At 36.1% G+C, this 16,450-nt stretch overlaps 1 protein-coding gene across 10 annotated transcripts in view; it reads left to right on the top strand.

Moving 5' to 3' along the window:
• WWP1 (WW domain containing E3 ubiquitin protein ligase 1) overlaps positions 1-16,450 on the top strand; it is a 114,090-nt gene that overhangs the window by 44,899 nt on the left and 52,741 nt on the right. For 5 of the 10 annotated variants that reach the window (XM_044382714.3, XM_026495797.4, XM_057307854.1 and 2 more), the window contains exons 5-7: positions 6,587-6,724; positions 6,820-6,886; positions 10,791-10,975. In XM_044382714.3, the coding sequence (XP_044238649.1) occupies positions 6,587-6,724; positions 6,820-6,886; positions 10,791-10,975 (390 nt within the window). The remainder of the gene's footprint in view (positions 1-6,586; positions 6,725-6,819; positions 6,887-10,790; positions 10,976-16,450) is intronic. The other 5 variants (XM_044382715.3, XM_048212540.2, XM_048212538.2 and 2 more) reach the window with 1 other exon arrangement.

The raw sequence follows: 16,450 nt of genomic DNA on the forward strand, positions 1-16,450 counted from the left end.
AGATAAAAGAATCCTATGGCATTAATTCCAATGACTCATTTTATTTATTAAGTAACTTTTAAGTAAGTGGCTTGCTCAAGAACAGAAATAATTGCAGAGTTTTGACTAGAACACTGGTTTTCTGATCCTTAGCTTTTAATTTTAATTAGAATAATATAAAGTTAATGTAATTCTAGATAGCCTTGTAGAATTTTAAAATACACTCATAACTGATAAAATTCTTGGGTACCTTTGATTTAGCCTGTTGGCTTGGCACTTGGATGTTGTCCCTCTTCAAATTAATGAGGCTGATTTCTTCTTGTACTTAAGGCCCTGACATTTTCTTCTTATAAATTCATATTTTTCTATCCCTTCTCCTGATATATTTGAAGTAAGAGTGGAGGCTTAATTCATTTGATTAGGTATATCTCCGAGTTTGAAGATATTTACTTCTTTGGCCTTTGTGATGTAATATGAGTTGTTACCACCTTAAATAAAACCCACAACTAAACCTAAAATCATCTTATATTTTCCCCAAAGATATCCAACAGCAGCTTACTAGGGAAATTCTTTCATTTCTTCACATTTAAATCCCAGCAAGCCTTCCAGTCCTTACCCTTCATTTTTTTTTTTTTTTTTGTCATAACCTAGTTGGATAATGACCAAAGCTTTTGCTCATGCAGTTCTCTGATACATTGTCTCAGAAGTTTATGTAGATTTAAGCCCTTATTTGCACTCCAGCCTTTCATATCACTTGAATGCCATTCTAAATTATGGAAGTTATCTAATTGGCTCTGCAGCAATATGTGGTATGTTATCTGCCTTGGATACTGCTATCTGAGATATATTTCTTTCAGTCCCACTGTTTCTTAAACTGCAAAGGAAAAATCCCTCTATTCTTAAAGATAAACGAAGCCTGATACTAGTAAAAATGGTAAGGACAGATTTTAATCCCTAATAATACTGTTGCAGTAAGGAAGAGGGTCCAGCTTGATCTGAACTCAACTTGTATTTGTATAGAGGTAACTGGGCATTTCAAGGCGAGAATGAGGAAGTAGAGGTGGATGGGTGTGGGTGGAAACTAAGTAGAGTCAGGGAAGTGAAAAATGAGGAAGAGTTTGTTGGTATAAATGGGATTAGGCCAGTTTTTTCTGCTAGTTAGGATTCTGTTCTCCCAGGTGTACTGTGAGTCCTAGGCCCTGTCCTTGAAAAAGACACTCCTGAATTATAGGAGATAACATATACAGTTGACCCTTGAACAACACAGGTTTGGACGGTGCAGTTCCACTTAATATTTTTTGGATTTTTTACGCTACAATACCATAAATACATTTTCTCTTCTTTAGGGTTTTCTTAGTTATATTTTTCTTTTCTCTAGTTTAATTTATTGTAAGAATACAGTATATAACACATAGAGCATTTTATGTGTTCACTGTTTCTGTTATCAGTAAGGCTTCTGGTTATCTGTAGGCTATTAATAATTAAATTTGGGGGGAGTCGAAAGTTATAGGGGGATTTTCAGCTGTGCAGGGAGTCAGTGCCCCTCAAGGGTCAACTACATCTCAAAGGGAGAGAGGAAAGATTCACCATTGTAAGCCCTTTTTAGTAAATGCTCTAAGATAGGGTATTCAGGGGCCTCTTACTGGTGTAGACTGGAAGAAACATTACATTTTTTTAGCAGCCCTGAATTTTCTCAGGCAGGCACTTTAAGTGGGTCTACGATCATCCTTGAGTTGTTCGAACTCTGTTAGTGTGTGCAGGTTTTTTAATGAGGGGGGAGATGGTGGATGAGATCATCTCTGCTGAGCATTTGCAGTTTTTATAGGCCAAGGTTGAGGCCTAGTCAGGAAGATGGCTCAGAGGAGCCTGACTGGAGTTTAAGGAAAGAATCTTTGTCACCATTCATGGGTAAAAAGTGTAAAAGTAGTATAGCTAATAACGACACCAGAGTGTATATAGGACTTCGTTTTGTGTTTCAGTTTTGAGACAGAGCTACTTTAAACACCCGAGGGAGGAATCAGATGACTGCCGCTCAAACACTAGGGACTACACTGTTTTTTTTGTTTTTTTTTTTATGGTGTTAGTAGAACCAAGAACTTAACTCTTGTTGAGGAAAGCATTTTGAAATCCATTAAGTTCACTTTAAATTGAATTATGTCCCAAGTGATTCACAGTAATCAGATAATTTGAAAATTATCCCTTTACATTGAATGGTAGGGAAACACAGCAGAGAAATGTGTCGTTTATGACAGAGGACAGAGCATAATCAAATTTAATTTTATTTAAAAATTTGCTTTAGTCTTACTTAGCTAAAACTAATTTGTTTAGTTTGCTAAGTCTTAAGTTTTTTTAAAAATTCACCTAGTATCAGCACAGACTAAAATATGTTAAAACCAAGCTTTTGAACAAATAGTATTCTCATACCCAGTGATATAAATGCATTTCTATTCTTCAGAAAGATTTTTAGGATTGAAATTACTAGGTCAGAAGGAGTGAGCAGTTTGAAGCCTCTAGCTATGCATCGTGGTCTCATTGCCTTCCTGAAACATTACTCTAATTTGTACACACAATGAAGCATATGAGAGTGCCTATTTGTAAATATTTGCCATACTAATAGATTGTAAAAATGAAGATTGTTTTTATCAAAGCATTTTTTTAGTAATTAAAAAAGCCACATTTATTGATCATTCGTATTTCATTTGTGATTGTCTTATATTCTTTGTACCTTTTTTGTTGGTTGTTCTTTGTTTTCTCACTGATATATGAGCTCTTTTTTCTTTTAATCATTTACCACTTTTTCATTAGTTTTGATTGATAGAAGTTTAATATTTTTTCTGACATTAAAGTTTATCCAATTCCCATTTTTTTTAATGCTTGGAGAATGTTTTTCAATCCCTATATTTCAGTTATCTACTTTCTTCTTACACATTTATTACTTTATTTTTTATTTCTTTTATAAATTTTTATTAATTTTGTTACATGCCAGGAGATGGGCACTTTGTGAGTTATTGCACATTGACTCATAGTGTGATATAATGGAAAGACCTGGTATTTAGAACACCTGGTTATTCTTGGGACTCTTACAACTTGTAACCCATTACAAGTTTGTTTTGTTTCTAAAATTTTGTTATAGTCGTATAATCTGTATCATGGCCAGCCTCAAAAACTGCCCCAAGCATTCCTACCTTCTGGTTTTTGCACCTTGTGTGGTCCCTCCCACATTGAATCAGAGATGGTCTGTGACAGAACATGAGAGAAGTAATAGCATAGGACCTCCAAAACTTGGTCGTAAAAGACATTTCAGCATTTGCCTTGGTCTCTTGGATTATGTAGTCCGAAGTTACCATTGTGAAGACTCAGGAAGCCCTGTAGAAACACCTAAATGGAGAGGAGCTGAGGCCTCTTCTCAGCTCTCAGCACCAGCTTGTTAGCTGTGTATATGAGCTACCATTTAAGCAGATTTTCTAGCCGCTCCCAAATTTTTAGCCCACAGAAACTGAGCAGTAATAAATGATTACTGATATTTTTAATGACTACAGGATAATTTGTTACTTAGCAATAGATAATACAGTGGACAAGCAGTTTTTTAAAATGGCTTCAGAATATGAGTTAAATCTAAATATGTGAAACCTTAAAAAACAAGATTTTTGAAGATCTTTTATTTTCTGTGGGGAAAGAAAGAGTATATGTTTTTGACAAATTGGTGATGGAAGGATAAATCATCTAGTCATATATCTAGCTTCTCAGAGGCTCAGATTGTTCTGTTGCCCTATTAAAACTTAGAAAGAATGTCTGAGAGGAAAGAAAAATCAGATTATAAATTAAAAGTTGTAAAATTACAAGTTCCCTGAGGACAGTCCTGTCTTAATAATTTATTTTAAACATTTATTAAGCACCTACCTTCTGGCAGGTATTGAGGTTACATCACTAAATTAGATGGACACAATTTCTGCTCTTTTGGAGACTTCAGTTTAGTCAGGTCCCCTCTAACCCCCTCTGGCCCCCAAATTCTGGTGATAAGTCTGTTAAAAGAAATAAGTGGAGTAACGGTAGGGAGGTTTACTTCAGGCTGGTCAGTGTTTATCCTGCTTTCTCAGTATAGTGTCTGGTACACATAAGGCATTTATATACTGAATAGATGAATATGTCTGAGTTGGTTTGTTTATACTGTTAGAAGATTACTCTCATTCCCTCTCCCAGTGTACATACATACACATGTAGATGGGAGTTACTTATGTGATAGTCCTCCCAATTTTATGACTCAGAAATGTTATATCCCAATTTTCCATGTTCAGAATTGTGAAAGACTAGCTGCTGTAAACAACACCCCACTGCAGAGCAGTTGTGTCCCGGATAGAACAAATTTTTATGGCATTGATCTTTGCAAAGAGGCAAAGTGGTCTTCAAGGCCCCCTTCTTCCAAAAAAATAAAAAATAAAGACAAGGAAAATCTTACAGACTGGAGGTAGAATAGTGGATGATGCTGATAGCACTTTCAGATAACCACATAGGGGAGCTGAGCTTGGACTCCTGTAGTCTAGACTCTTGGAGGCGCCCTCAAACCACTGACAGAATTAGAAACAAACCCTGACTGTACTAAAGCCCAAAGATGACTCTTAGTCTAATATCAGAGAATGAACTCACCATCAAAGATTATAAATTATAAGAAGCCGTTATTAGCAGGGATTGGCAAATGTTTCCTGTAAAGGGCCAAGATAGTAAATATTTAAGCTTTGCAGGTCATACAGTCTCATACGTATTCAGCTCTTCCATTATAGTGGGAAAGCAGCCATAGAAGATATGTAAATGAATGAACATGATTGTGTTAAAATAAAACTATTCACAAAAACAGGTAAGAGGCCAGATTTGGCCTGTAACCACGGTTTGCCCACCCCTGCAATAGAGGGTGGAGTAGAGGAGATATTTTAAGAGTTAATGGCTGTGTTTGAATACTGATAAAAAATAAATTCTTAGGTCCATTATAAAGTCATGCTTTCATCAAGTGAAATGTCATGCTTTCATCAAGTGAAATGCATGACACCAAAGACCAAAAAAAAAAAAAAAAAAAAAAACCTGCTATAGAGAAAAGGATCATTTGAATGGATTTATAAATTAGAATTGCAGACTTAGCAGTAATAGAAGAAGATAGTGGGAAAGATATCCTCAAAGAGTTGAGAGATTATCATTAATACAAAATAGTGTGCTCAACAAATCTTTTGAAGATGAGAATGCAGACATTTACAGATTAAAAAATGAGAGAATTTACCACTAAGAGACCTAGATTAAAGGGATTTTGGAAAGGTTATTCTTTAAGAATCTACTCAAGCTAAATATTTTAGGAACAAGAACTGAATCTCCACATTCCAGATACTTTAAATAGAGAGTGAACACAAAAATGAAATAGAATGGTGGCCAGTGTAGTTTTCTTCAGGTATAGATGATTAGAATCTAGGTAAAGCTGAAATTCGTGCTTTTGTAGGTTTTCCCCCCCATACTTTTGTATTTTGCCTAGTCTCTAATTGTTCTTACCAATATTTTTGTGATGTGGAGTGGAAATGAGGTTTTATGAGGGCATAAAGTTTGGGGCATATAATCTAAAAGGCCTTCTTTTATTATATGGTTCTTAAAATTTTTGCAAATAATTTCTGTCCAGTGATTATACTGGTTCCAGATTTTTTTTTTTTTTTGTCTTTTCTGTATTTGGATAATTAGTATGCTTAGGCTGGACATTTGATAAATGGGGGAGGGAGGACACCCAAATTTGTTAAATATAGGAAAGACCAAAGTTCAGGACATAATCTAAAAAGAACTATGTTCCATGGTTCCAAAAGCTGCAGAGAGCCAGTGAATATCAGACTGAAGTAATTGGCTTTATTTTGGATAGTAAAGGGATCGCTAAAAACTTAATGTATTTCTGTGGGATAGGAGTCAAAGCAAAATGATCTTGAGTTTCAGTAAGAACTAGATATCCTAATAACAGAAAGGAAATATTTGGTCTTCTATGAAAAAGAAATAATAAACTATTGTCATAGTACTTACATTTATTGGGTGCTTAGCATGTGTCAAGCGTGGTGCTAAGAACTTTCTGTGTGATTTTGCATTTGGACCTCATGACAGTCCTTTTTAGTTTGATGCCTTTATTATCTCCATTTTATAATGACTGGAACTGAGGCTTTATATAGTTTGACTGTTTACTCAAAGTACAACAATAAGTTCTAGAGCTGGAATCAGTAACCAGACTACCTGACTACCATGCAGAAATTTTGCCTTGACCACAAGTCTTATAGGCTGAAGAGCAAGTTTAGGTAATTGTTGTGCTTATTATCTGCATATATTTATTTGTTCTCTATGCTTTATACAGTGCAGAGGAGCAATTAAAGATGACATTGAAAGCATGGGTGAGGGACAAGGAGTTTTTCAACTTGGTGTGAAAGGGAGTGAGCCTGATGTAGTATAGAAGGGTCTACTGATAAAAGTGCAAATAATTCTTTACACATATAGCCATCAAGTACTGAACTAGAGTAATTCTTGGTGTGTAGTTTTGATTCCTAACACATAATTTTGTATGTGCCAAAAGCTTTTAACTTAAGATTTTTTTTTTTTCTAGTGGAAAGAGTGAAAGAACAATTAAAACTTTCTTTGGAAAATAAGAATGGTATAGTGCAAACCGGTGAATTAATAGTCGTGCTCGATGGACTGGTGATTGAGCAAGAAAATCTAACAAACTGCAGCTCATCTCCAACCAGTAAGATAACTTTATGTGTTTTTAAAATTTGAAGGGGAAAAATAACCCAGCAAGAAGTGTGTAAAAACCTGCTTGCTTTCTTTCTTGTTTTTCAGTAGAAATACAGCAAAATGGTGATGCCTTACATGAAAATGGAGACCCTTCAACAAGACAAACCTCCAGGTAGAATATTTTATTTTAGTATTTGTGTCAAGGTAATGTAACATTTTCCATATATAAACTTTTACGTTTTAACCTTAGTTTAGAGTTTGCCATAGAATTGAAAAGTTTCTATCTAAACATGTCATTTGTTTGAATTCTTATAAAAGTGGTTTTTAAAGAAATAACTTCATTGAGATATAGTACACATACCACAAGGTTACCCTTTTAAAAAATATATTTCAGTAGATTTGTGTATAACCATCACCACTATCTAATTTCAGAAATTCTCATCACCCTTAAAAAAAGACTATACTCATGAACTGTATCTCCTCATTCCTCTCTCCTCCCAGCTCCTGGCAGCCACTAATCTGTTTTCTGTCCCAGTGGCTTTGCCTGTTCTGGTCATTTCTTAGGAAAAGAATCATACAATATGTTACCTTCTATTACTGGCTGTTTTTACTTAGCATAATGTTCATCCATGTTGTAGCATGTATCAGTCTTTCATTGTTTTTTATTGGAAATAGCTTCTTAGAATCTGGCATATTTTTATTCTAAGCAAAAATGACCTTGAGTTTCAGTAAGAACTAGATATCCTAATAACAGGAAGGAAATATTTGATCTTCTGTGAAAAAGAAATAATAAACTATTGTCATAGTACTTACATGTATTGGGTGCTTAACGTGTGTCAAGTGTGGTGCTAAGAATTTAGGCATATTTTTATCAGTTAAATAGACTCAGATAATGTGGGAAGATGGGTATCTTTTTGCTATCTGAATTGGCAACTTCCTGTAGATCACTATAAGATACATATGCTCCATGGATTATAGTCTTTCCTCAGAAATAACCCTGCCGTCTCAGAAACTCCCTTGCATTCACATTTGATAACAGTTAATTTCTGGGGACACCTGGGTGGCTCAGTCGGTTAAGCATTCAGCTCAGGTCATGATCCCGGGGTCCTGGGATTGAGCTCCGCATTGGGCTCCCTGCTCAGTGGAGAGCCTGCCTCTCCCTCTGCCATTCCCCCTGCTTGCTTTCTCTCTCTCTCTCTCAAATAAATAATCTTTAATAAATAAGTAAATAATAAAAGCTTTCTGTTTAGAATAGTTGAAATTAGAATAAAAACATATAATCAAATATACTGGAATGAATCCCTGAAGATATAAAAATATATTGCTGTAAAATTGACTTGTTACATTTGAAAAACATGCTGGTGGGGGCGCCTGCGTGACTCAGTTGAGCTTCTGACTCTTGGTTTCAGCTCAGGTCGTAATCTCAGGGTTGTGGGATGGAGCCCCTCGTCAGTCTTGATATTCTTGAGATTCTCTCTCCCTCTTGCTTTGCTCCCGCCCCTCGACTTGTGTGTGTGCTCTCTCTCTCAAGGAAGTAAATAAATCTTTAAAAAAAAAACATACTGGTGTAGGGGTGTCTGGGTGGCTCAGTCAGTTACGTGTCTGCCTTCGGCTCAGGTCATGATCCCAGGGGCCTCGGATCAAGCCCTGCATCGGGCTCCCTGCTCATTGGGGAGCTTGCTTCTCCCTCTCCCTCTGCTTGTGCTCTCTCGCTCTCTGTCAAATAAATAAAATCTTAAAAAAAAAAAAAGGAATACTTAAAAAAAAACCATACGGGTGTATGACAAAGTGTTGCTTCTGTTAATACACAGAATTACTAACATCATTACTCCTAAATTGACATTAATTGATTCTTATAGAGCACTTGAACAGATAAGTATATCTTCTGAATATATATTTGGCTTAAGTAAATATATTTATTTAGTGTCCGTGTGAGAAAATTAAGAACTAAAAGGGTACGACAGTTAGGTGGATTAAGATATTTTGTGTGTGTGGGTGTATATCTGTATCTATAATTATATGTTTTTATAATTTTTGAAATACAATTTTAGATGGAAAAAGGAGCTTGAATCACCACCAGTCTGAAGCCTAATGTTGTTTACTCCATGTAGTAAGACATTTTGAATGAAAGATTAGATCTACAGCACCAGGAAAACTTCAGATGAGTTCTTTTACTTAGACTCCAGGATCACTGGGTGGCTGGGGAGGGCTGTGCAAATCAGAAGAATCACTTGGGAGCTTCCTTCAGACTTCACCTGTCCAAACTTCCAGAAGACATCTTGTTCCAAATATATAGGTGACAAAGGAAGGGAGAGTAGGATTCATTCATTTATTCATTTTCCATCAGATACTTATTATGTGCCTGTTTGGTGCCAGACAGTAGTCCAAGCACTGAGAATACTGGCCCTGTTCCTGTGAAATTGCATTCTGGCAGGATAAAGGTAGATAGTAAACAAGTGAAGAAATAAATTAACCAATTGGAGATAGTGATAAGAACTATGAAGTCATTGAAATAGGGCAAGGTGACAGGAATGGAAGGGAACCTGTTTTAAAGAGAGATGTCAGGGGAATCATCTCTGAAGAAGTACCATTTGAGCTACAATTAAAAAGCCAAAAATGTACTATCCATGCAGAGTTCTGACAGGATAGCATTATTCTAGGTAGAGGACATAGCAAGTACAAAGACCTTGAGTTCATTTTTAGTTAATTTACACTCTTCAAATTCTTCCAACTCTAGAATATAATATTTAGCCTTTTTTTGATAATCCTGTGATCATTATAATAGTACTGCCTGTGTATAATAACTTGTAATAAACATTTGAAGACTTTACAGCATGTTTTCATATTCAATAAAACTGATACACAGTATATCTGCTGCAAGGTGAGCAAAGAGGAACTTGGAGAGAAATAGATTTGAGATAGATGGGCAGGGTTTAGGGACACAATCTGATTTATTTTATTTATTTATTTATTTATTTGTTTATTTGTTTGTTTGTTTTTAAGATTTTATTTATTTGACAGAGAGAGACAGCGAGAGGGGGAACACAAGCAAGAGGAGTATGTGAGAGGGAGAAGCAGGCTTCCCGCCAAGCAGGGAGCAATGCGGGGCTCAATCCCAGGACCCTGGGATCATAACCTGAGCTGAAGGCAGATGCTTAATGGCTGAGCCAGCCAGGCGCCCCTATTTTTATTTTATTTTTTTTTAAAGATTTTATTTATTTGACAGAGAGAGAGAGAGAGAAAGCACAGACAGAGGGAGAAAGCAGACTCCCCACAGAGCAGGGAGCCCGATGCAGGGCTCGATCCCAGGACCCCGGGACCATGACCTGAGCTGAAGGCAGACACTTAACCAACCGAGGCACCCAGGTGCCCCTGATTTATATATTTTAAAAAATACTGAGGCTGCTTTGTGGAGGACACAAGGGTAGCCTGTATATTTGAAAAAACACTGTTAACTTAGCGTGATATTGCCCAACTCCCTATCCACTGCCAGTAAGATTTAAAATGTTTGGTTTTGTAATTGTAGATTTATTTATTTATTTGCAGTTCATATAATGTGCTATAAATTCTTCTAATTCTGCAGTATAATATTTAGCTTTTTTGATTACCATGTACTCATTATCTTAGTGCCACTACATTATAATTTGTAATCAATATTTGAAGACCTTTTTAGCTTATTTTCTAGTATTCAATAAAATTACAGTAGGTTGGAATTGATTTTTTTAAAGTTCCATAAGCTTTTTGAAAATACTTTTGAAGCATCTTAAAATAAAGATTATTCTTAAATATTTAAAATGTATGACGATCATTACTTTGAGGGACTGAATTCACTTTGATTTAATATATTTGTGTATCTGAGTGTACAGTTATCTGCCAGTGTGGATACACTTGGAACTGAAAGTAATTTAAATTTTAATGTAATAAAAGCTTGCTATATCATTTGTTCATTACTCTTTCTACCTATCACTTTGTTTGAGTATTAAGAATTTGGTAAATCTTTCTTATGACAATTCTGATGGAAAGTTACTTGATTTTACTTATTAAAGAAAGCCATCTTTTTTTTTTTTTTTCTTAAGGTTGGCTGTTGAAGGTACTAATGGAATAGATAATCATGTACCCACAAGCACTGTAGTTCAAAACTCATGCCGTTCATATGTAGTTAATGGAGACGATACACCCTCATCTCCGACTCAGGTTGCTGCCAGACCCAAAAATACACCAGCTCCAAAACCACTTACATCTGAGCCTGCCAATGACACTGGTAAGCATGGTGATTTATGAATGAAATTCATAAATTGCATTTTTATATTTACAAGTGAAATTTTATAAATTTATAAATGAATTTTAAATGGATTTATTAATGAAAACTAAACTTTATGTACCTACACCTATACTTCTTACTGTACAGTCTTTATTAATCTTCAGTTCTGTGATAGGAATCTAAAGATCACAATACCTGAAGTATTTTCTAATAATTTGAATTTTTCTAGATTATTTAGGAGGGTATTCCAAATATATATTCTGTTAGAAGTAACAGTACATTTCACTAAGCATGTACTTATAAGATAGTTAGATTCTTAGGCTTTATGCCACAAAATACTTTTGGAAGTAATTAGATAAAGGGCCAATTACTTATTAAGTTCACTCCTGATTCATGAAAAGCATAAGAATGATGAATGCTCAGGACGCCTGGGTGGCTCAGTCGTTAAGCGTCTGCCTTCGGCTCAGGGCGCGATCCCAGGGTCCAGGGATTGAGCCCTGCATCGGGCTCCCTGCTCCACTGGGAGCCTGCTTCTTTTCTCTCCCCCTCCCCCTGCTTGTGTTTCCTCTCTCGCTGGGTGGCTGTCTCTCTCAAATAAATAAATAAAATCTTAAAAAAAAAAAAAAAAAGAATGATGAATGCTCATTTCAGAAAGGCTTATATCACCACTCTGTTTCATTCTTGTCATCATCCTATATTTAAACTCTATGGAATTTGGTAAGTTAGTTTTCTTCCTAAAATAATTAGCTGTTTGAGTAGATTGATGAAAGTATCTATTGACCACTGGTTAGTTGCATGGTTTAGTATTTGGGTACATTCAGACGTTGATGCAAAAGGGAGGAGGACTTACCGAGGCTCCCCCTGTTGCAGGATCTCTTATTTATACGCCATAGCTTGTCAGGTTCTTTATAGGCCGTTCCCTTTGGGAACAAATTCACTTCCCACAGTCTTCTCTTATTTATCCTTGCCCGAAATTTCAGGGTGAAAATAAAACACATAAGGAACTAGAATTGAAAGCTCCATTGTAAGTAATTCCCACAACATTCACAGTAACTGCTAGGAAACAGGACAATCATAATCTCTAACATTTGTGATTGTTCTAAACACTATATGTCTGTTTACTGATTTAACTCTCACCATAACTAATTGAAATAGATACTAATATCTTTCGCTTTTTCCCAGGAGAAACTGAGGCACAGAGAGATCAGAGCTAGGAGGTAGAAGAGCTGTAATTGACATCTATCTCTAGCTCTCTTAGCTCTGTGCCCTCTGCTTTGCTTTGATGTATGTGATTTTTACAGTGTCTCAAAGTTGTACCATTCATCTTTCATACTATGATAGGCTTCAAATAATATTCCCTCATCCAACTTAGTGATTGCGTTTTTACCTCCTCTGATAATTGTTGGTGACATGTGACAAAACAGTCCCATCTGTCATCATTCTATTGGCCAGTTTACAAAGACTTCCGGAACCTCCTCTGTTGGTAGCAACCACTGTGCCAATGTCTTGTGTGTGATCTGTTATCCCTTAGTAGGAGGATGAATTCAGGTACTTCTCAAGGAATGGAGTAATCTTTAAGGCATTAGCGCCAAAATGGTATTCCTTTTTCTAATCAGGAACTTTAAAATCAGTTTTCATGTTGGAGTATGGGTATGGGTAGGAGTGTGCATATTGTGTGTATAACATGTTAACATGTTTTAATCCCTTACTTATAATTCAGAGTCCTAAAATCTTTAAAACCGAAAGGATGTTTTGGTAAACTCCTTTGATGGCAAAATGATTAGAACTGATGTGAAGGTATTCATAGTTCATCATGCTTAATGTATCTGTCCATTTTGCCACAGAAATATTATTGTGTAATTACAATGTGTAGCCCCCAAACTGCTCACGTACTGATGTAATATACAATATATGTGCCATATTAATTTTCTAAGTTCTGAAAACTTACAGTTTTTGGAATACACTCAGCCCCAAGGTTTTGACATAATGGATTGTGGGCCTGTGCTAAGGAGTTTTAACACAAATGATTTCATTTTACCAGAGACAGTATTATATAAGAGGGCTTTTGGGGGGGGATTTTTTTTTTTCTCTCTCCTGTTCATTTGAGTTTTGATTAAGAGGGTCAGTTTGATAAGTTTAGTTGCTGTAAATATATTTTAAGCTAAGATAGGAGGTAGTCATAATTGAAGAGATTAGATTTGGCTTCTAACAGGACCAGGTTCAAATCCCAGCTCTATCATTTAATGTGTTAACTGTGTGACCTTGGACAAATTTCATATCCTCAAAATTTAGCTCTTCCATTTATAAAAAGGGGATAATAATTAGCTACCTGGTAGGGGTGTTTTAAATGTTCATTGAGATAATCCAAAACATCTACCATAGTCCTGAGTGGGTGGTAGGTATTTAAGAAAAATAGTATTTTTTTCTCCACTTCCCACTGTCCCAAAACTTATAGTGCGAAATGACTTTTTTCTAATATGTAATTATTCTTTTATTCATAAAATAGATCAGCTCTCAGTATGGTAAGTTTCAGGCAGAACTAACTGATTTCACAAGTTTGTTAAACTTTTGTTTATAGCTTTTTATTTTAAAATAATTATAGAAAGTTGCCAAGAAATGTACAGGGAGGTCCCATGTTCCCTTCACCAGCCTCTCCCATACAGTGTATAATACAGTATTAGTCAGGAAATTGGCATTGACAAAATCTACATTTCACCAGTTACACTTGCATTGTGTGTTCATGTAGTTCTGTGCAGTTTTATCATGTCTGGCTTCATGCGGCTGGCACTGCAGTCAAGATGCAGAACCATACCATCACCATAGGGCCCCTCGAACACTTTGTGTGAATTGACTTTAGGGAAACTTAAGGTGCATATATAGAAGCAGTTTTTTTGTCACACTTTTAAAAAGGAGTAAAAATGATACTCAAATACTCCAGTATTTCTGCCTTTTTCTACTTTATTTGAATAGTTATAGTGAGGACAAATGCATGATGCTTTGAGGGTACATATCATAAAGTACAAGGGAAACTTCTGAAGGATTAAACATGAAAGTAGGGAGCTATGTCTTGTAACCCAAATGTCGTAACAGTCGAGAGTAAGGATTGGGATACGTTCATTAAGAAATCAAGTTAGTGAGTGTCACCTGGGTGTCTCAGTCAGTTGGTTGAGCATCTGACTCTTGATTTCCACTCTGGTCATGGTCTTAGGGTCCTGAAATTGAGCCCCGCATTGGGTTCTGCACTTAGCCTGTGGTCTGCTTGGGTTTCTGTCTCCCTCTCCCTTTACCCCTCCCCCTGTTTGCGCATGCTCAATAAATAAATAAATAAATAAATAAAATCTTTTTTAAAAAATGTACAAAAACTTAAAGAAAAAGAAACCAAGTCAGTGGGTGTGGTATTATATCTGTAGAGAAGGAAATGCTTTGCATAAACCTCTATTTTACCTGTCACACATTTTGAATACTAGCGAACATAAAATTCTCCACATTCTTTCACAAGCAAAAAACCTATGGTCCTGACTTCCCTCCCTTTCTTTCTCTCTCTGCCTTCCCTTACCCTTTTGTCTTTTTTTGTAGTTTGTCCTTTCACTGATCCTTATGTCATTTGTTAACAGATGTTTAGTTTGCAGCTACCATAGACAGATGTTTATTTTGCAGGACACTGCTTGCTGGCTGGGTACATACACATCAGAGTTTCTCAACTTAAGCACTGTTGACATCTTGGGCCAGATGATTATTTGTTGTGGATGGCTTTCTGATGTATTTTACATTCCTGACATGTACCCACTAAATGCCAGTAACATCCTCTCTTTCCCCTAGCTGTGACACCCAAACATAGCTCCAGACATTGCTAAAATGTCTTTGGAGTGGGGGGCAAATTTGTCTCCAGTTGAAAACCACAGATACATATCAGTAATAATCTCTCCAATCAAAAATAATGCCCACTCAGAATTTCATCTATTATTAACATTTTGCATTACTGTGGTATATTTGTTACAGTTAATGAACCAGTATAAATATATTATTATCAACTGTAGTCCATAGTTAGGGATCAAGGTTCACACTGTGTTATATAGGTTCTGTGAGATTTAAGAAATGGGTGTTATTGGCGCCCTTGGGTGGCTCATTCAGTTAAGCGCGTGACTGAGCACTGACTTGATCTCGGCTCAGGTCTTGATCTCAGGGTTGTGAGATCAAATCCTTATTGGGCTCCACCCTGGGCATGGAGCCTACTTTAAAAATAAAGAAAGAAAAGAACAGAAATGCATGTTGTCATGTACCCACCAGTACAGTATCATACAGAATTGTTTTACCATTCCCAAAATCCCCTGTGCTCTACCTGTTTATCCCTTTCCCCACACTCCTACCACTCATCTTTTTACTGTCTCTCTAGTTTGGCCTTTTCAGAATGTCATGTAGTTGGGGGGCACCTGGGTGGCTCAGTCATTAAGCATCTGCCTTTGGCTCAGGGTGTGGTCCCGGGGTCCTGGGATCGAGCCCCACATCAGGCTCCTCCGCTGGGAGCCTGCTTCTTCCTCTCCCACTCCCCCTGCTTGTGTTCCCTCTCTCGTTGGCTGTCTCTCTCTCTCTCTTGTCAAATAAATAAATAAAATCTTTAAAAAAAAAAAAAGAATGTCACGTAGTTGGAATCTTCTTTCACTTAGCAATATGCATTTAAGGCTCCTCCATATCTTTTCATGGCTTGATATCTCATTTCTGGTATTACTGAATAATATTCCATTGTATGGATATACCCTAATTTGCTTATCCATTCACCTCTTGAAGCATCTTGGTTGCTTCTAGTTTTTGGCAGTTATATATATAGTTGATATAAACATTCATGTGCAGGTTTTTGTGTGGACATAAATTTTTGACTTAACTGCATTGAGGACCATTACTGCTGGATTATATAGTAAGAGTATGGTTATTTTTGTAAGAAACTGCAAAACTATCTTCCAAAGTGGCTGTACCCTTTTGTTTTCCCACCAGCAATGAATGAGAATTCCTCTTGCTCTGCTTCCTTACCAGTATTTGCACTTCAAGGAGAGTTAATACTATTTTTTAACAGTGCTGAATCTTCCCATCCAGGGATATTTTATGTCTCTCTCATCCATTTTGTGTTTTAAAATGTCTCTTAGTAATGTTTTCTGGTTTTGTTTAGATAGGTCTTGAGTGTAATTTTAATGCTGAACTTACATAGGGTCATTGTGTTAAAAATGTTTTGGTCAAACAGTACAAAGAGTTTCTCAGTTGATTCTTGTGAGTGTTCTGAATAAACTTATTCTCTGTGAATGAGTTTCATCATTTTATTTCTAATATTTTTCACTTCTTTCTTGCCTTAATGCATTGTCAAAGTAATCAACAGCATTGGAGTGATGATTATGATCTTCCTTGTTTTGTTTCTGGTTTTAATTTGTTCCTGACCTTAATGGAAATTCTCCTAATGTCTTAAAGTTAATATATGATGCTTACTGT

This window comes from Ursus arctos, unplaced genomic scaffold (genome assembly GCF_023065955.2).
Source record: "Ursus arctos isolate Adak ecotype North America unplaced genomic scaffold, UrsArc2.0 scaffold_6, whole genome shotgun sequence".
Lineage (NCBI taxonomy): Eukaryota > Metazoa > Chordata > Mammalia > Carnivora > Ursidae > Ursus > Ursus arctos.